The sequence below is a fragment of the Anolis carolinensis genome, unplaced genomic scaffold (genome assembly GCF_035594765.1).
Source record: "Anolis carolinensis isolate JA03-04 unplaced genomic scaffold, rAnoCar3.1.pri scaffold_20, whole genome shotgun sequence".
NCBI classification, from domain to species: domain Eukaryota; kingdom Metazoa; phylum Chordata; class Lepidosauria; order Squamata; family Dactyloidae; genus Anolis; species Anolis carolinensis.
The window spans coordinates 1,321,514-1,342,150 of record NW_026943830.1 but is presented as its reverse complement, the minus strand read 5'-3'; the positions used below and the strand labels follow the sequence as shown (position 1 = coordinate 1,342,150).

At 41.3% G+C, this 20,637-nt stretch overlaps 1 protein-coding gene across 2 annotated transcripts in view; it reads left to right on the top strand.

Annotated features, from left to right (window-relative positions):
* pou6f1 (POU class 6 homeobox 1) overlaps positions 1-10,770 on the top strand; it is a 44,015-nt gene extending 33,245 nt beyond the window's left edge. For both annotated transcript variants that reach the window (XM_008103532.3, XM_008103533.3), the window contains 6 exons: positions 2,199-2,437; positions 4,138-4,266; positions 5,454-5,669; positions 7,450-7,588; positions 8,054-8,228; positions 9,820-10,770. In XM_008103532.3, the coding sequence (XP_008101739.2) occupies positions 2,199-2,437; positions 4,138-4,266; positions 5,454-5,669; positions 7,450-7,588; positions 8,054-8,228; positions 9,820-10,165 (1,244 nt within the window). In that variant the 3' untranslated portion in view covers positions 10,166-10,770. The remainder of the gene's footprint in view (positions 1-2,198; positions 2,438-4,137; positions 4,267-5,453; positions 5,670-7,449; positions 7,589-8,053; positions 8,229-9,819) is intronic.
* Positions 10,771-20,637: the final 9,867 nt, after the last annotated feature.

The following is a 20,637-nucleotide window of genomic DNA, read 5'->3' as shown; positions in this document are numbered from 1 at the left end:
GAGAGTTGTAGGTCAAAACACTTGGGAACCCACAGGTTGAGAACCACTGCATTATAGTCAACAGTCCTTATCCACAGGTTCTTCGACTATGTATTCAACCAACTATAGTTGAGAAAAAACTCTAAGAAGCAAACCTTGATTTTGCTGCATGGCAAGCACTACTCTGGTAGTCTCTGGTAAAGATAGCCTGCTGTAGCTTCCCACTATTTCACAGATCCTCTGACTCACTCTGGCACTTATTTGAATTGTTTGCCATTTTATATATGCAATGCCATTTAACTGCACAAGAATCTCACCATTGATTTACAGACTTCAGTTTTTGGGAGGAAAGATGCAATCGTGAAAAAGTTTCATTTGCATTTTTGCTTTTAATATTGATACTTGCATCATTTCTATCATGCTTTCAAGCTCTTCCCTGAAATTCTACAAATACGTTTGTAACATACATTTCTTCCTTGGCTCCTTTATCTTTCTGTCCTCTATCTTTTCCTCCGTTATTAAATTCACAACCACCATCTTTCACAGTAGAAGTATTTTTTTGTTGAGGACTTGCTGTGGGTGACGTGATGTATATGTTTTAAAATATTTTTCCTACATTCTCTTCCAGTTGTGAATGAAAGGGTGATGACCTGTAGAAAAATGTTGGGCATTCAGAAAAGGAAGGAGATTTCTTTTGAAAGCTACAGTCTAATTTCAGACTGAATTATTCTGGTTGAAATCCAGTTTAGTCACAGTCACACGCAAACTGTTGTCATGTAACTAATAAGCATGGAGAAGTAAACACATTTGAATGGGACTTAAGTATCCATGGATTTTAGTATTCACAAAGGCCATTGAACCAAACTCCAGCAGATCCCAAGAGCCTACTGTAATTTTACAGGAGAGATTGTATCTACTGATGCAAAAGAATGTACTCCCTATGTGTTACTTTAATTGAAATAAAGCACGGGTGAGGTGAAATTTGGTTGCACCTCATCATTGTGTGGAGTAGTTTATATTTCAGAGTCTATGGTCCTTTTCCTGGCAGAAGATTGCATCTTTGTCAGTTTCATTGGGTGGTTGTTCTGCATTTTACTTTTATGTAGAAGAGGGTATTAAGACAATCATTGAATACTAAAGTTAGAGTTGGCCATGCCATTGTGTTTCCCATTTCTAATGTATTGTCACGGAAGTGAAGAATGTTGATAAGAAGAAAGTTAACTCCTTTGAAATGTGATGCTGGAAAAGAGTTGTCTTGGATTGATAAAAATAAAATAAATGGCTTCTAGAAGAAATCAAGCTTGAACATTCCCTAGAAGTCAAGATGATTATGAGAAGAAATGGATCACTAAAAAGACTATAAGGTTTGGTAAGGCAGAAAGCAGGAAGAAAAGAAAGATGTCTTATAGATGGATGGACTCAATTAAGGAAGGCATAACCCTGAATCTGCAAGACCTCAGCAGGGTTGTCAATGATAGTGTGACTTGAACATCTCTCAATCATAGGGCTGCCATGAGTTGAGGATAACATGACAGTTGACAATAAAAAGCAAGACAATGCAGTCAAGACAGGATTTCTTCTTCATTAATGTTTGTTGCAGGAGGCTTATGATGTGAAGGCTTTGGGTGAACATAACTATTACACTATGTAACAAAATTCGATTTTTTTCTGTTCTTAGTTTGAAAGTGTTATTTCCTGTTTAATTGTGTGGTACTTATTTTGAAAGTAGTTTGTATATTCCATAAACTTTGTTTTATCTATTAGATAGCATAGACTAGGGATGGTCAACTTCTGCAGGATAGGAGGCTGCAATGGCACGCCCAAACTCATGGGGAACTTGAAAAGACCTTCACTTTTGTTTTAAAACAAGGTACACAGGGAGCCTATACATTATTTGAAACCAAACTGTGCTTCCAGGAGCATACATTGTTTTAAAGCAAAACTAAACTTTTTTGTCCGTGGTTAGCATTGCAGCAGTTAGAGGAGGCAGTGAGGTGTGGGTGGGTGGGCAGGCGACTAGAACAGATGAGACAGACGGCAGCTCTATGTAAACCACAGGTCCCTCCCCTACTTCGATACACACATGTAACTTTTCCAACCATTTGCTCATTAATCAAATGAAATAATAGGATGAGATAAAGAAAATAGAGTGGGAGAAGGAAAAATATCATCATGACAATAATTTACTGACCCTTTCTTTCATTTCTCTCCTCTCACAGCTGCTGCAGTGCTGAATACAGCAGTACAAGCCCCTTTGCAGCCAAGCCAGCCTATTCAGGCCCAACAAACTGTTCAGCCAAGGCCAGCAGTTCAAACACAGACTGTGCTCCAACCCCAGGCTCAGCCAACCATTTTGCCACAGCCTACGGCAGTGTCCACACCACCAGTTGTCAAGCCATTGGAAACTCAAACACAAATAACTGTTCAGCCAGCTGGATTTGCATTTAATCCTGGAATAGTAAGAAGCTGAAAAAATGCTACTGAAGAGGAATTGTTAGCCATTTCTGAAATCTGGGTGTTGGGTGGATTGGTAGCAATGGACAAACTTCTACTGGATGTGTTTCTGACCTGGTCAGGTCCACTGATTTGTGTGTAGTTTGGTGGTAAGGCTGTGCATACTCCGATCTTTTCAAAGATGTTTCATGATTTCTTTTCATTATAAATATGAGCAGCAACTCCTGGATGTCAACAATGAAAAGTGTTCATAGCATTCACTTTGATTGTATCATCTCTGGTGTAAATCCTCTATTCACAAGCCATATGCACTGTTTGCACAGTCAGAATGTATGGTTTTAGTTATATGTTACTGTGCCCCCTTTGCACCTGAATGTTTGCTTTCCTATAAAAAAAAACAGTGGAAATTAATACTAACCTGTTGTAGTTGGCCACACTTTCTAAAAGTCATTTCATGCTCTCAGGGTGAGCATTTATCTTCATCAACAGTGTCACAGTCCTTTAGAACTGTTTTGCAATGTTTGGCCATTCAGATATTTTGAACTTCATTTCCCAGAACCCTGACTTTTGCTGGCTGGAATTTTGGGGGGCAGTAGGTTGGGAACCACAGCTGTAGACCAGGGATAGGGGAACATATGACCCTTATGATATTTTCGAACTGTATCTCCCATCAGCCAGTAGTGAGAATTTGTATTCCAGCAACACCTAAAAGCCTACATGTTCCATGTGTTGCAATAGAGCCCTGAAACACCTTTTCACCACAAACTACACTCTGTCCAGATAATCCAGTAAAAGTTTATTTAGAAAAAAGTATATTAAAAAATAAGCTAATACAAAACAGAGAAAGTCCCAAAAGGTTATTCCAAGATAGCCAAGAGTCCAAAATCTTTTCAAATATAGTCTCAAGAATCAATCCACAGATGTATTCATAAACAAGATAGCATGAATCCAAGGCTGGCAATCTATGCCACACATGAACTATAAACAGGAACAGACTTAGAAACTTGAATACATGAATCGCAAAAATGTAGGACCAAAAACTGAGAACTGTTCACCTAAATATAGCGTTGCTCTCACAAAGAATTGCACCAGCACAAACCACTTTAAAAGGCCTCAATCCCTCCCATGACATTATTCCTCACACACCTGTTTTTCCTCTCCTTTTCTCTGAGTCTCTGGGAAAAGTGAGTGTCCCTGTTGTAGGCTCTGTTTCCAAGTGCCTTGACCTGGACAAACATTTGTCTCCCATATTTCCCTCAGCCTGTACTTCTGGCAGATTCTCATGAGAACTGATATAGCTTTCTCCAGTCTCATAGGAACTGCCAGAAGATTCTAAAGCAACTTTCTCCAGGCCACTTCTATGGGCCCTCTGAATCTATCACAGCATCCCCTTCCTCATCTTCCGAGCACTCAGAATCAGACCAGGCTACAACACCATGATCAGGCCAAAGATAATAATCAGTGGTGCTCTTCACAATATTTCAGGGTTTTGAATCTGGCTGGCAAGTCATCCTTGTTTTCAAAGATGCAGAACACTTTATCTGTGTTATCCTTGTTATCTTTGAAATACTCCTAGCTTGATGGGCTGGTATTATTATTATCTCTATATTGATGAAAGCAGCTGAGAGAGAAATCAATCTGAGAGGTAATGGAAGATAGAGAGTAACATAAATTTTCATCTTTGGCTTTCATTTTATTCTGTAGATCAGTGCAGCTTCTCTTGGATCCCAAACCCAGCTCCTCAGTTCCCTGGCTGCCACGCCAGTGATTGCAAATGCTATTCCCAGTGTCCAGGGGATAACTGGGCAAATCCTGACCAATGCTCATGGACAAGTAAGTGCTATGAGACTCAAGAAACACAACCCAAGTAACAAAACCCAACTCTTTCCTATTGAAAAAAGTGCATGACTTGTTTTCCAGCCCCTCTTTTAAAATATAAATGATAGTCTCATCAAGTATTTAATTGATTTATGTAATTCTAAAAATATTTGCTTGAAACCTTTTGGGAGTCATGAATATGTACCCTACAATTATGCATTTTAACCTCTGAAAATGCCTGCCATAGATGTGGGTGAGATGTCAGAAGAGAATGCTTCTGGAACATGGCCATACAGCCTGGAAAACCCATAGCAACCCAGTGATTCCGGCCATGAAAGCCTTCAACAACATACTGTATTTTTGCTGGGAAAAGTTTGAAATTAGCCATTAAAAGTTGGGCTAAGCTTTGAGGTGAAGCTTGACATGAACTAGGACAGTCTTTCAGATAATGCCACCAGCAGCATTGTGGAAACATGGACTCTTTAGCCGGAAGGCGATACTGTTTCCAGGGAAATACCAAATAAACAGCACCAAAAGATGCTGAAGACTAAGAGTCCTTGTTTTCTCTATACACTATCAATATTAATGAAGAGCCGTTCCTTTGTGTTGCAGATAATGTTGATGTGCTTCCTCCAAAGTATCAATCATAGAATCATAGAATAGTAGAGTTGGAAGAGACCTCACGGGCCATCCAGTCCAACCCCCTGCCAAGATGCAGGAAATCGCATTCAAAGCACCCCCGACAGATGGCCATCCAGCCTCTGTTTAAAAGCTTCCAAAGAAGGAGCCTCCACCACAGTCTGGGGGAGAGAGTTCCACTGTAAAGAATCTAAGAGAGAGACTTCACTGCTCATATCCACCCACTTTCATATCACCAACTATACCAAGAACTTTGAGGTTGGATTCCTCGAAACAATAACACTCTGCTTGACCCTGATAAAGATGAAAGGGAAGAGTGGTTTCAGAATAGAACCAGCCATCTCTTCCCCTGTAGGTCATGTTGCTCTGTTCTTCAGGATGAATCATTATGAAAGCCTCAGCATATTCGACTGTTCTCTCCGCCTCCCCCATCCTCTTTTTTAATCATAACACTTTAGTTCCACTCAAGTCTGCCTTCCTTCCCACGTCAAGGTGAGGAAAATGGAGAATTTCAAAAACTCAATGCTTTAACCTTTTGTACCCTCTCTTGCTTTCTGTTCTAGGTTATTGGCACACTTCCATGGGTGGTTAACCCAGCGGCCATTGCCACAGCAAACCCGGCCACGTTGCCAGCACAGAGTCTGCAGGTGCAAGCAGTGACACCCCAGCTGCTCTTGAATGCCCAAGGCCAGGTCATAGCCACCTTGGCCAGCAGCACTATCCCGGCAACAGCAACTTTGAGGAAAACCAGCACCCCAGAATCTCCAGCAAAGACTGAGGTGAGCTTCTTCAGCCTGCCAAGGGCTGCTGAGTCCAAGGGGAACCATCATAGTACTCTGCGGCAAAATCTGTTTGAGTGAAATACCTTCAGATAGGAAAAAATGGGACATATTTGACAGGAGCCTAAAAATCATTCACAGAAAGGCGTTTCCTACTCTCTTGTTGCTCTGTTCTCCTGGAAAGTCTCTTCTGCACCTTCCTGGATTGAGCTTGGATAATTAGTTTTGAGAAGAATGGATATAATGACAAGCTGAAGGCACATGTATCTGAGTACTGGTAGAGTTAAGCTCTGCAGGCATGTCCCCAATGACATCTCTATTGATTTCTTCTATTAATATTTCTGTTCTTCCTCCTATTGATTTTTCATAAAAGTAAGGTTTTTTTGCAATCATTCTGATGGAAGTCGGCAGTGCACTTGCAGAGGAGGACAGTGGGAAAGGACTCTGTCCCATTTTGCTTGTGGGAGGGGGCATTTCCTCCAGCAGCCCCCTGTGTTGGACCCATTGTAATCCGCCCTGAGTCCCCTTCGGGGTGAGAAGGGCGGAATATAAATACTGTAAATAAATAAATAAATAAATAAATAAAATCTCATTCAGGAGGGTTGCAGACCTTCCTTGTAGTCAGAGAATGAGGGTGGATGGTTGTAGGAGTTCCCTCCTTCCATCTTCTTTTGGTGGGTGATTTGGTCCTTTTTCCTTATGCTAACAAACGTTTTATTGATGTTACACATTTGGCGCTTGGTATCTCTTAGGGTTTAGTTCCAGGACTCCCTGTAGATAGTAAAATATGTGAATACTTCAATCTTATTATATACAGTGGTGTAGTAAAATGGCATAATTTATATAAAATGGCGAACAACTCAAATGAGTGCCAGTGACTGCCTGAGGATCTGTGAAATGGTGGGAGGCTACAGCAGTGGAAGTCTACACATCACCATTGTGCTTGGTGTGTGGCAAATATTGGGTTATTGGATCATGACCTGTTAGGATCATAACCTATTGGGTAGCAAAGTTTTCGGAGTGTTCCTTTAGTGTATTGGGTAATGGAAGATCACTGAGTGTGTAAATATCTTGTTTCTATTTGATGCTCTCATCAGACAAAATTCAAGTAGACTTCTTTTAAAATAACAAGTTTGTTTTACTCACAACTTTATGTATTTAAATATGCAGGTACATTTCTCATCAGGTTAAACTTCAAAACGTTTCAGTTTGTATCTTTAACTTATAATCTTTAACAGTCTCTTTAAAACTATGTTGCTCTGTATAGCTCTCTTTTATAACAATCTACTTCCAAGAAACTCAAGCCTCAACTGACTTCTAACACTGGCATCTGTACTCAAACAGATTCAAGCCTCAACTCACATATTTCAAACTGCATTCTAAACCATCACTGAGCCAGTCATATGGTCTGCAGTGCCTCCCACTGTCTTAGCTACATAGAGCTAAGAAAACTGCAAACCGAAGAAGACATACACTTCAGGAAATAAACGACACATTATAGACAGGCAAAATATTAGATTGAGGAGGCTTGAGAAGGTTGCTATCTCCAACAGAAAAATCATAGTTTGCCATTTGGATTTAATCCCACTCTCCCAAATACTTTCAAACGATGGATGGTTGTATCCATGCAGGAGAATCCATGGGTGTAGAAGATGATCGGAATGTTTACAATGGGAAGCCAAAAGAAATGCTAGTTTTATTAGACTATTCTGCCAACAGTAACCCACTGTGTTTGCAAATATACCTCTCTGAATATCATTCTCCTTTGCTGAATTGGCAGGTCCAGCCTATTCAACCTGCTCCGCCTTTGTCGCAGCCAACTGTGGTCATTGCAAGTCCTCCCCCTGCAGCCAAACTAGCTTCTACTCCTGTCCCCATTTCCTGCTCAGAGACCCCTACTGTCAGCCAGCTTGTTTCTAGTAAGCATGTCTGTGGTCATTTTTGTTTCCATAATAGGTAGAAGGTGACTTTCAATGGGATGGTAATGGGAAATACTTCATGGGTATTATCTTTTGGATAGTGATGGTGGGTTGGTGCAAGACAGGATTTCCAATAGACACCACTGAAGGGGTGTGTCCTGCCCTTTCCCTGAGGAATTTTTAGTATGCATGGTTGCAGGAGGCACAAGTGCGTTAGAATAATAAGCAACCTATGGCCTTCCAAACTTTGTTGGACTCTAGCTCCTAGCCAGCATACCAAAATGCTGTGCAATCAATAGCAGTTACAGCCCAAGAATAAATAGATAGCCACCAGTTCTCTAATCCTGGATCTGGATGCAGATTTTACTGCATTTGGATTTTTTAAATGTAGTTTACTTATAAGCATTAATAGGGCACAAACCACATTGTCTAACTGATTATTATTTACTTATTCATCCACCTTAGAGCCCCAGCCTCACAACAATGGAAGTGATGACGATGGAATTAACTTGGAGGAAATTAGAGAATTTGCCAAGAACTTTAAGATTCGACGCCTGTCTTTGGGTTTGACACAAACACAAGTGGGGCAGGCATTGACTGCAACTGAAGGACCTGCATACAGCCAGTCCGCTATATGCAGGTAAGCCAGATAAGGAGGGATTCCAGTATCTCTCTTGCATATTACACTATGTAACACAATTTTTGTTCCTGGGTTATAAATGTCATTTCCTCATTGGTTCTGTCATAAAAACATGGGAAATGCTTACTAAACTGCAAAAACTTTGTTTTTGTGGGACATTTTGCTATAGTTTTTCAATGAATATCTCCTAGAGTCTCAGCCAGTTCAACATAGTTTGTGGCAGCCACAAAAATGAAGTTTCTGGAGTATAGCAACTTCTTTTAAAGTCGGTACTGCACAATTAAACAGGAAGTGACACTTTCAGACCAGGAACAGAATTTTTCAAATTTTGTTACATAGTGTTGTGTTTTAGGCTTCAGAATCAGAGAATCAGAGGCATGGAAATTTGTAGTTGGTATTGGAAAGGATTGTGGTACTTGTCTCTTTGCTACCTCTTTTGAACCAAGGGAGGGCAAAATGAAATTGCTGTTCAATCTCAGGGTGACTTTTCAGTATATGGAATGAAGTGTTCCGTTTTCCATCTTTTCACCATGAATAATGAACCCCCGATGGCGCAATGGGTTAACCCTTGTGCTGGCAGGACTGCTGACCAAAAAGTTAGTGGTTTGAATCCAGGGAGCAGGGTGAGCTCCCATCTGTCAGGTCCAGCTTCCCATGCAGAGACATGAGAGAAGCCTCCCACAGGATGGTAAAACATCAAAAACATCCGGGCGTCTCCTGGGCAACATCCTTGCAGATGGCCAATTCTCTCACACCAGAAGCAACCATAAGTCATGGGTCTCATTCTGGCTGCTGACGCCAATACAAGTTAGTTCAGTTCTAGTCGCTAAAATAAATTTCTTAAATCTTCCCCACTGAAGCTCTATGTAAAACCTTCATTCAAGCTGGCACATACATAATTTAGTAAAAAAGAAAAATACCAAAGGACACACCACAAGCCTGAAATCTTCTCACTTCCAGTAATTAAATTTATTTCATCTCGTTACTAGAAGGGCATGATAGTTACATTAACAAAACGTTTCCTAGTTTTGGATTCCCAGTAAGATTAGACTTCTCTTTCCAGAAGCCCCATACAACATAGCTATCAATCAGGGATTCTTGGAATTGTAGTTTAGAACATCTGGGGATACAAGATTGGAAACTTCTCGTACAAAGCACACCCATTTCAAACTCTGCTCTAAGCTAAAATTTCCCAAAGCTAAAGGGGAGTAGATGAGAATCAGGATCTTCCTATGAAATCCTGGGATTGACATCCTCAGTCAGAGAGCTTCTCTGGTGCCTTGGACCAAAACTACTAATCCTAGGATTATAGAGGATGGTCTATGATATTAAAGTGGAATCATAATGCTACAATTGTGTAGTGTGAATGGGGTCCTAGAAAAAATAAATTGGTCAGCAATTCCCATATTCCTCTGCCATGCTGCCTGAGGGATTGTGGAAGTCATAGTTCCCCGCCCCAAAAAATACCTCCTCCATGCTCTTGTGATTTCACTCATTTATGCAATCTGAACCAAATCAGTTGATTTGTTCCCAGCTGGGAACAATGTGATCTTCTAATTCTTTGCTTAATTCCTTCCTGCTTACTTTGCAGGTTTGAAAAATTGGACATCACACCTAAAAGCGCCCAGAAGTTGAAGCCCGTCCTGGAGAAGTGGTTGACTGAAGCTGAGCTGCGGAACCAGGAGGGACAGCAGAACCTAATGGAATTTGTGGGCGGAGAGCCCTCCAAGAAGCGTAAACGCCGCACGTCTTTCACGCCACAGGCCATTGAAGCCCTCAATGCCTACTTTGAAAAAAACGCCCTGCCCACAGGCCAGGAGATTACAGAAATTGCCAAGGAGCTCAATTACGATCGTGAGGTCGTCCGGGTCTGGTTTTGCAACCGGCGACAGACACTCAAAAACACCAGCAAACTCAATGTCTTCCAGATCCCTTGAAGCTCCAGGGGCTGGCCTGGCCTAACCTTGCGTTACTGCTGTGAGCACTTTGTGGCTAGCTCCCCCTTGCACCTGAAGATCCTTTTACGGTGATGACTGGCACGGAAGATGGTGGGCAGGAAGGAGTGCCTCTCGTTTCAATGTCCTCCCAGCCTTTTTGCCTCACGTGGCCCAGTTGTGTACATGTCAGCTGTGTCCTTCCTCTCTGAGTGTCGTGCTGGAGCTGTGAAGGGTTTAGAAATACATACATATGCCTTTAGTTTCCTTCTGTGTCAGACAAAAGCATCATTAGGTTTGTTTCCTTTTGAAAACAACAATGAAAAAGACTCCCTGTGTTTTTGTATGGAAAGGTAGCATTGGGACTGACACTTGAATTGCACTTACCAGAAATTCCTGCTTCCTTTCAAGAAGAAATGTGCAAAATCCTGTTCCATTTCAAACTCTTTTCATAGACAGTGTTGTCTCTTCATGCTCAGTAACAGGTCCAGTTAACCAATATCTAAACAGATTAGTGGCATAATTTATATCTTTTTCTTGTGAAGATTATTATTATTATTATTATTGTTATTCAGAGCACTATTAAACTAAAAGACTTTTTATCACAAGGCTAGTAGCTTTGGGTCCATCGTTTTTCTAAAACCCTGGTTAGGGTGTTCTCATTTTTAAGATTCTGGTGTAATTAAATACAATGATTCACTGAATAGATTAAATCTGTATTCTCAAAGTATGCTGTTTAGTAGAAGGGAAGGTCTAATTTTTTATAGCTTGAGAACTCGCATTAACATGATTGAGAAGAATTGTTGTAACTCCCTACTTTGAGCGGCAAGGGATATCTAACACAATGCTAAGAAAACCTTGTAGTTTCAGGATTTCTCAGGCTGGGGAATATCTAGATCAGGGTTGTCAAGCTCATTTTCATCGAGGATCACATCTTCCTTATGGTAAACATTTATATCCCGCCCTTCTCACCCCAAAGAGGACTCAGGGCAGAGCACAACATATATATGGCAAGCATTCCATGCCGGGTCATAAAATAATTATAAATACTGTATACACAAACATTAAACATTAACATCAGTTATATCTCCTTTAAAATCAGCTATTTAAACCAATTCAGGACAATGTGTTGTCGAAGGCTTTCATGACCGGGATCACAGAGTTGTTGTATGTTTTCTGGGCTGTATGGCCATGTTCTAGAAGTATTCTCGCCTCTGAGGATGCGAAACGTCAGGAGAGAATACTTCTAGAACATGGCCATACAGCCCGGAAAACATACAGCAACCCAATTCAGGACACCATGCTGACTCTGGTCAGCAGAGTAGGTTTCCTATTGCTTCATTGCACAGCCCCAAAGGCTTGGTCCCACAGCCAGGTCTTTACCATCTTTCTGAACAACAGGAGGGAGGGGGCTGATCTAATCTCTCCAAGGAGAGAGTTCCATAGCCAGGGGCAATCACTGAGAAGGCCCTGTCTCTCATCCCTGCCACCTTGGGAATTGTAACAATGTCTAATGAAGAGGAATACAGGAGTTATAATCCAGCATCTGGAGGGTCACATAAAAGGACATGTGATTTGGATCATTGGTTTGAAACAAGGAGGAATATATCCACATTACACAACTGCAACAACTCTGTAGCACTTTCATAGTCTTGATTCCATCATACTGAATCCTATGATTTGTTATTTAGTGCTGCAGTACATTAAATTATCTAAAGAGCTCTAGTCTCTTCTAATGAGAGAATTCTAAGTAAATCAACAAATTACAACTCCAGGATTCCCTGAGAGGGGGCCAAAACATATATTTATGTAGTGTAGGTCAATTGTTTTCAAAGTTTGATTCTCTAGATGTGAGAGACTTTAATTATCAAAATCCCTCAGCATTGGACATATCAGTTATCAGTTACCACATCTGCGGTGGCAGGTTCTTGTTCTGGCTGAACTGCTGACCTGAAGGTTACCGGTTTGAATCCGCGAGATGGGATGAGCTCTCATCTGTTAGCTCTAGTTGTGGGGACATGAGAGAAGCCTCCCAGTAACACATCCGGGCATCTGGGAGTTGATTTCCTGAACATCAGACAGGCCAAAGTCTCAGAACTTATCTATCTATCTATCTATCTATCTATCTATCTATCTATCTATCTATCATAGAACTGGGTAATGGTGGTAGTCCTCAGCAGCAAGGATTTTAACTGTTTTAACAAAAACATTTTTTATTTAATTTATATTCCACCTTTCCCTCAATACAGGATCCAACAAGAATGTCTCAACATTTCAGGTTTAAATTTGGTGCCTTATCCCAAGGATATATGCGAAGACAGATGTTATATATAGGTTCCTGAGTAGGAGGGGAGAGACATGTTACATGTGTTGTCGAAGGCTTTCATGGCCGGAATCATTGAGATGCTGTGAGTTTTCCAGGTTGTAAGGCTGCAAGGCCATTAAATGCTAGTCAAGCTGGCCAATTGCAACATTCACACTTGCCTCCAACAGACGAGAGTTCATTCTTCCAACCTGAACATTCCACGGATATATAAACCCCACTTGCCTAGTTTCCAACAGACCTCACAACCTCTGAGGATGCCTGCCATAGATGTGGGTGAAACGTCAGGAGAGAATGCTTCTGGAACATGGCTATACAGACCGGAAAACTCACAGCAACCCAGAGACATGTTAGTTTAGCATAGCAAAACAAACAAAGGGACTTGTACATCAAAGACTGATAAGTTTTATCCAGCCAGATTTAACATTCAGGTGCTGTAGCCCAGATACCTATGATGAAGGAGACCATAATTCATGAAGCTGATGCTTAACAAAAAAAATTAACAAAAACTTTGAAAAGAAAAACCAAAAGCAACCAAAAAATGACTCTTCGCTTTCTCACCTCACCCTCAAATATACCGTACTTCTGACATGAAGAAACCCTTGGGCAAATTGGATTTGTGTATGAAAAAGACTGATCACAATTCAAAAAAGCAAACTACTGAATCCAAAATGTTTAAAAGTCTCTTCATGTTAACATATGCCACTGAATGGACCTCAAGTTCCTGATGAAAAAAAAAACAAAGTAGATCTTGAAAGGCTGAAATTTGCCTACCCATTTCTCAGGATGTTAAAATACATTTGATGCCTAATCCTTATTCAAGATGTCTGTTGGAGAAGCTGTTATCAGAGACCTCCAGAGATGGATAGTTTGCAGATTATCCACTTTGCTGTAGAAGCAGTGATGGCATAAAACATGGGGGACCGGGATATGGATAAAATTTTGCTTGATAAAATGGGTTCACTGCAAAATGTGATGCATACTATTCTGTTTCCTGGTTTTGAGAGTGGCTGAAAAGCAGGATAAAGGGCAGTCCAAAGTCTAAGCCAGCTGGGTCCAAATCGTGAGCAGATAGCCAGGGAAGCAAGTCTAGAAATAGTCTCAAAAGGCAGTTCAAAGGCTGAATTAGCAGAGTCAAGACAGAGCAGGTATCCAACAAAGGTAAATACAAAAATCATCCTAAAACATGCTGCTGCCTTAGGTAGAGTAATAAACAATGTCCTTTTCTCTCCTGGTATAGATTAACCAGGATCAGCCAAATTATTCTGTCAACTGAGCCAGGAAATCCCAGAGCACCTCTCTCCTATCTCCTTAATGAATTAATAGATTAATCAATTACCTTTTTATAAGAGCAGACAAACCAATGGACAAGAGGGTAGGATAGTTAAATAAAACCTCTTTGTTTGGTGGCAATGACCCCTTGAACATCAGGTGAACAAATCGAAGATAAACAACTGTCACTTTAGTGTTTTGCTTGGACATTTCCAAGAGGCATTCAGTTGCTTGGTCTGATGCAGTAAAGAAGTTCTTACGTTGTGTGCATTGCTTTCCTGCTGTATGAAACTGAACCTTACATAGCATTCACAGGGCACATAATAATAATAGTAGTAGTAATAATAATAATAATAATAATAATAATAATAATAATAATAGTGCAGTTTTCTGGCATTGTATATTTCTACTGCTTCTGTGACTGTTCATTTGTATTTTGATTCCGTAGCTCACTTGTCGATGGATGTCCAGAATCCATCGCGGTCCTTTTTATCCTGGGCGACGACCGAACCAGTATAGACTTTGTTTTAGTTTGATTCTCCATAATGCTAATGGGTTAGGTGCTCTTAGTTCCACTCCTCAGCTGAGACCTCTGGCTTGGTTGGACCTGCCGATAGTTACACTACTGCCAGCACAGCTCTCAGTCCTAGACACTTGGGAAGTGTTCGACTTGTGATTTTGTGAAACGAAATCCAGCATATCTATCTTGTTTGCTGTGTCATACAATAATAATAATAATAACAACAACAACCGAATCCAGACTGACAAAGTTCTGGAACACAACACACCAGACATCACAGTTGGTCATAGTGATTTATTGCAGCTGGCTACTAACCAGCCTACATCACAGCCCGGACCGAATTTAATGGGAATTATGTACAGAGGAAGATGTATAAATGTGCAATTTGAAATTGTGGTACTGATATGAAAACTAGATTTTTACTAAATAAACATGAGATAAAAAGTTAGCATCTAGGATGGATGATGACTTCAGAGGTAAATTAAACCTTGTGTGAAATCTAGTACTCGTTTTACTCTTCTTTTTAAAATGACAACATCACAGCATTCCAGTCAACACTAGCCACTTTGAGTCCCCTTTGGGGGAGATAAAGCAGGGTATAAATAAACATGATAATGATATTATGGTAATAATAATAATAGTTGTGGGACTGGGCTGGTAGAAAGATTTGTGAAGTGCAGATTGCATGCACACCTATAGGCTGAGATACATTGCATGATAATAATTGTTCTAAAATAATAATAGAACCACTTTTTAAAACTATGGATTGATGGGCTAACTCTACCTGTTAGGGGTTCAACTAGCTGATGAGATTTAAGACATTTCAATGGGTCTATACCAGCTGAGAGTGATTATTAGATTTCACCCAGAAGTCTTACATATCTTTCTAAGTATAGTTCCGTATACTTACTTACAAGCATGCTGTGATGCCTCATGGGCCTTGTAGTCCTGTTCCTAGTACTATTGTGGCAGATGAAGATGAAAACATGGGGTTTTCGCCGGTTCAACAAGAGCTGGAGTCTCTTCACCTGCCGAATGTTGATGTTTGCCCTCAAGAATTCAGTAAAACAGGCCTTGGGCAGAACTCCCCTCCGTTTCCCAGGAAGGAATCTTATTCTAGAGACAGAGGAGTTAGGCCCAACGGAGGAGTTTACGGATCGCTGCCAAACAACAGACTGATTAGGTCTGCTTCCCTTGGGAAATTCTAAGGAGTCTTGCATCTGGACAGAGTTGGGTTTCGCTTCTTGTTCTCTAGGGAAAGAGACTTGTTGGCGGGAAAACGAGACCCAATATAGGTGTTTGGCGCGGGAGATTCTTTGCGGAGTCAATTGATCAGCTTCAGGAGAGAGATCGTGTGTGGACTTCGTAACTCCAGTTCCTTGCTTCCCGGATCAAGTTTTCAAGCCTTTGCCTTGCCTTGCTGTTTAACGACGGACCCTGCTCCACGCTTCACGTTTTGCCTTTTTTCTAGTCATGGACCTAGCCAAGAACCAAGTTTATTTCCAGCCTTGTTGTCAAGCTTCATTGGACTCTAAGACTCTGTCATTTCCCCACACTATTGCTTGGCAAAAGTGTGTGTTTCGGTCAAGTGGATTAAAACTTTGAACTCTAATATCATTTATTGGACAATACATTTTTGGACTATATTTGACCTCATTCGAAAGGTCTGCTCCTGAACTATATTCTTCACTTGTTTTTATTGCTTTTTAATATTTCCTTAATAAAGATATTAGATAGAGATTGGCCTCCGTGTATGGTTATTGGTGCCCAGCAGCCAGGGGTCTGACACATGCCAAGGTAGCCCTGGTGCATTTGGAGGCCTTTTACTTTGTCTAGAATAGTTCTCAACCTGTGGGTCCCCAGGTGTTTTGGCCTTCAACTCCCAGAAATCCTAACAGCTGGTAAACTGGTTGGGATTTCTGGGAGTTATAGGACAAAATACCTGGGGACCTATGGGTTGAAAACCACTGCTCTAGAAGGTAGGTTCTCTATCTCAAAGTGTTCCCAATCATTGCTTTCAAATATCCCAAGCCACTGCAACTGTTTTTTCAGAAGGTTGACCTAATTCTTTGTATCATAAGGCATATCTTCTGACTGGTATGCACCATTGTCCAAAATGTCCTAATTCTGAAACTTTTCCTGGGTAAACTTTATGTTCTTACATTTACCTTGTGAGCTAATGGTAGACCTGTAGTTATTGATTTGTAATTCACTCTCATGGCCCTGCTGAATGGGAGATTATTGGAGCTGAAGTCCAAAAATGTAGTTTTACTAAGTTTACCTCAATCCATCAAGTACTAAGAGACATTCTCCTTTCCAAAGGATAAAATGTATTCTCCAGAAACTATATAAAGAAGCAAAATATTTAATACTATGGTTACCAAGTTCCACTTCCAAAGGGTTCCTGGTGTATGTGAATGGTTTCCATTTCCAGATATTTTTGACTTCTACTCCCCAAAGCCCTTGCCAGTATGGCCAATTATGAGTATTGTCCAAAATGCTGCTTTTTAAATTGTGGGTCCTGATCTCAAATAGGGTCCTCTTAGCTCAATCACAAAAAAATAGGGTCATGTGAAATTTAGCAACAGTAAAAGGTGTCTGAATGCCACTCATTGACACAAATCTGTTAGCAACAACATACGGTTTTTGCAGTGAACTCTGCATAAAATGCTTCGGTTGGATTCCACAAAAAAATCAGCCTGTTTAGCAAGCCTTGCCAAAGATGATTTGTTTTCAGTAAATGTTTGATTTTTATACTTATTTTATAAACCTATATACCCAGTGAAAAGAGGCTGTGAGTGGTTAATTAGCTTTGGTCCAAAAATCCCAGAGGCCAAAGGTCCATGACCTTTGCTGTAGTATCAGCAAACTAGTCTATTATGGTTCATCATTTACTTTTATCCATCAATGGTTCTCTAAAGACACAGAGCGATTCAGTTAAAAGGCATTGAATAGCCTTCCAATTTTTTCCTCAATATACTGTATTTTAAGACCAAAAAAATGATGAGAAACCATGGGAGGATTATAACACTATGTAACACAGTTTTGTTCCTGGATTATAAATGTCATTTCCTAATTGGTTTTTTTTTCATAAAAACATGGAAAAGGTGTATTATACTGCAAAAACATTGTTTTTGTGGTCTGCAAAAAAGATTAAAAATGGCACATTGAAAGGTTAAAAATGTCAGTTTCACAAAAATGAAGTTTCTGGAGCATAACAATGACTTTCAAAGTAAATACCACACAATTTGTTGTTTATTCATTCAGTCACTTCTGACTCTTTGTGACCTCCTGGACCAGCCCAGGCCAGAGCTCCCTGTCAGCTGTGGCCACCCCCAACTCCTTCAAGGTCAAGCCAGTCACTTCAAGGATCCATCCATCTTGCCCTTGATTGGCCTCTCTTCCTTTTTCCTTCCATTTTCCCCAGCAAAATTCTCTTCTCTAAGCTTTCCTGTCTTCTCATGATGTGGCCAAAGTACTTCATCTTTGCCTCTAATATCCTTCCCTCCAGTGAGCAGTCGGGCTTTATTTCCTGGAGGATGGATTTGTTGGATCTTCTTGCGGTCCAAGGCACTCTCAGGATTTTCCGCCAATATCGCAGTTCAAAAGCGTCTATCTTCCTTCGCTCAGCTTTCCTTATGGTCCAGCTCTCACATCCATAGGTTACTATCATACAATTAAACAGGAAATAACACTTTCAAACCAGGAACATTTTTTTTTCAAATTTGGTTACATGGGGTAATTAGAACATCGGATCATTAAATTATGTGAACATGAAGGACCAGCAGCCTATTAGCAAGAAAAAACACAGCAAGTATTCGATGCAGATATGGCACATACAATTCCTTCCTGAACAACTGTGAATGGGATTCAAAGAAACGTTTCATAGGCTCCTTCCACACAGCTGAATAAAATCCCACATTATCTACTTTAAACTGGGATATATGGCAGTGTGGACCCATATAATCCAGCTCAAAGCAGATATTGTGGGATTTTCTGCATTGATATTCTGAGTTATATAGTTGAGTGGAAGGGCCCATGCTGACTCACAGCAACTTTTTTGAATGCAGACAGTTCATGTTTCAACTGAAACACATCAATTAGGGATCCACATAGTATCTGATTGTAGTCTGCTAATTTGGGAATATACATCCTATTGAATACAATGTGTGTTACATGCCAAAATCAAGCTTGACACCACTTTAACTGCCATGTCTCCGTGCTATGAACTCATGGCAATTGTAGCTTTATAAGACCGTTCGACTTCTCTGACAAAGAGGGCTGGTGCCTCACTAAAGACAACTCCAAGGATTCCATAGCATTAAGCCATGGCAGTTACAGTGGTGTCAAACTGCATCTGAGAGTGCCTTGGACTGCAAGAAGATCCAACCATACTCCAGGAAATAATGCCCGGCTGCTCACTGGAGGGAAGGATATTAGAGGCAAAGCTGAAGTATTTTGGCCACATCATGAGAAGACAGGAAAGCTTGGAAAAGATCATGATGCTGGGGAAAATGGAAGGAAAAAGGGAGAGGCCGATCAAGGGCGAGATGGATGGATGGTATCCTTGAAGTGACTGGCTTGGCCTTGAAGGAGTTGGGGGCGGTGACGCCGAAAGAAAGCTCTGGCGTGGGCTGGTCCATGTCACGAAGAGTCGGAAGCGACTGAATGAATAAACAACAACAGATGCACCCTAAATTCTCTCTTCAGGGAGATTAGCTTAGCACCCACATTGTCCACATTCCGTAAAGAGCTAAAAACATGGACGTTCTGTTGTGCTTTCAGTTAAGCAGTTCACAAGATATTCGCCTCCCAGCTATATCCACCAGCAGTTCCCGCACTTTATCCCTGGTCCTTCCTCCTATAGGTTGTAAACTGATATTGCTCTTTTATTTCTTATTTATTATCAGCTCTTGCATTTTTGTCCATAAGCCCTGTTCTGAAATTCTATTGCACAGTTCCCTTCCCCCTGACTTTCAGTACCCATAACTGCTCAAGATTATCGGCTGTTGATGATGCTGTTTTATGATGTTATTGTCTTCTTGTAATGTCGTTGATTTTATTGGGATATGTTTTAATCTGTGTTTAGTTTAAATCTTTGTTGGATCGGGCTTGTCCCCTTGTAAGCCGCCCTGAGTCCCTTCGGGGAGATGGAGGCGGGACATAAAAATAAAGTTATTATTAATTATAAATTAAAAACAATTGATCCCCTCAGGCAGAAAGCAGCCAGGCTTTGAAACTGCAAGGCCATTCAATGCTAATCAAGGTGATCGATTGCAGCATTTGCACTTGCCTCAAGCAGAAAAGAATTCTTTCTCCCAACCTGGACTTTCCAAAGATATATAAACCCCACTCGCCTAGTTTCCAACAGACTTCACAACCTCTGAGGATACCTGCCACAGATGTGGGCGAAACTTCAGGAGAGAATACTACTGGAACATGGCCATACAGCCTGGAAAACTCACAGCAACCCAAACCAGGTTTGTTTGAATGCCAAAGATGGGAGCAGTGATGCACCTTACTGTAGGGCTTCGTCACACTATAGTCTTATAGTGCTATAAAAAGGTAAAGGTTTCCCCTGACATTAAGTCCAGTCGTGACCAACTCTGGGGGTTGGTGCTCATCTCCATTTCTAAGCCGAAGAGCCGGCGTTGTCCATAGACACCTCCAAGGTCATGTGGCCGGCATGACTGCATGGAGCGCCGTTGCTTTCCTGCCGGAGCAGTACCTATTGATCTACTCACATTTGCATGTTTTCGAACTGCTAGGTTGGCAGGAGCTGGGGCTAACAGCGGGCGCTCATTCCGCTCCTGGGACCTTTTGGTCTGCAAGTTCAGCAGCTCAGCGCTTTAACATACTGTGCCACCAGAGGCCCCATAGTGCTATAAATTCCCTTTAACTGCCATGGCAACACAATATAGGGAGAAGTCTTTGGAGTCTTCATCGAACCACAAACCTCAGTATTGCAGTGTTTCCATAGCCACTGAAGTGGAATAATAGCGCTATAACAGTACAGACTCGAACTCCCGCTATTTGATCTTCAGGGGCCCCTGATGTTAGCCTTCCCCTTTATATGGAGCGTGTTAGACTAATCCACAGATGCTGAGCCACTCCCAGTTCCCCCGCGTTCAAACTCCCCGAATCTCCCGCCTCCCGTCTTGCGCTGGGCTCCCGGTAACCCTACTTCAAAAAACCCCGCCCATTTCCACCTGAACCACACCCCTAGGCTGGCCTCCACCAATGCAGAGGGGACGTTTCTCCCTTCTCGCCATTTTATTGGTTGGTTGGAGGAGCGAACGGAGAAAGCGCGCTGCTATTGGCTGGAAGGGGCGACGCGGGAGGAGGAGAGGGCGGAGCTCG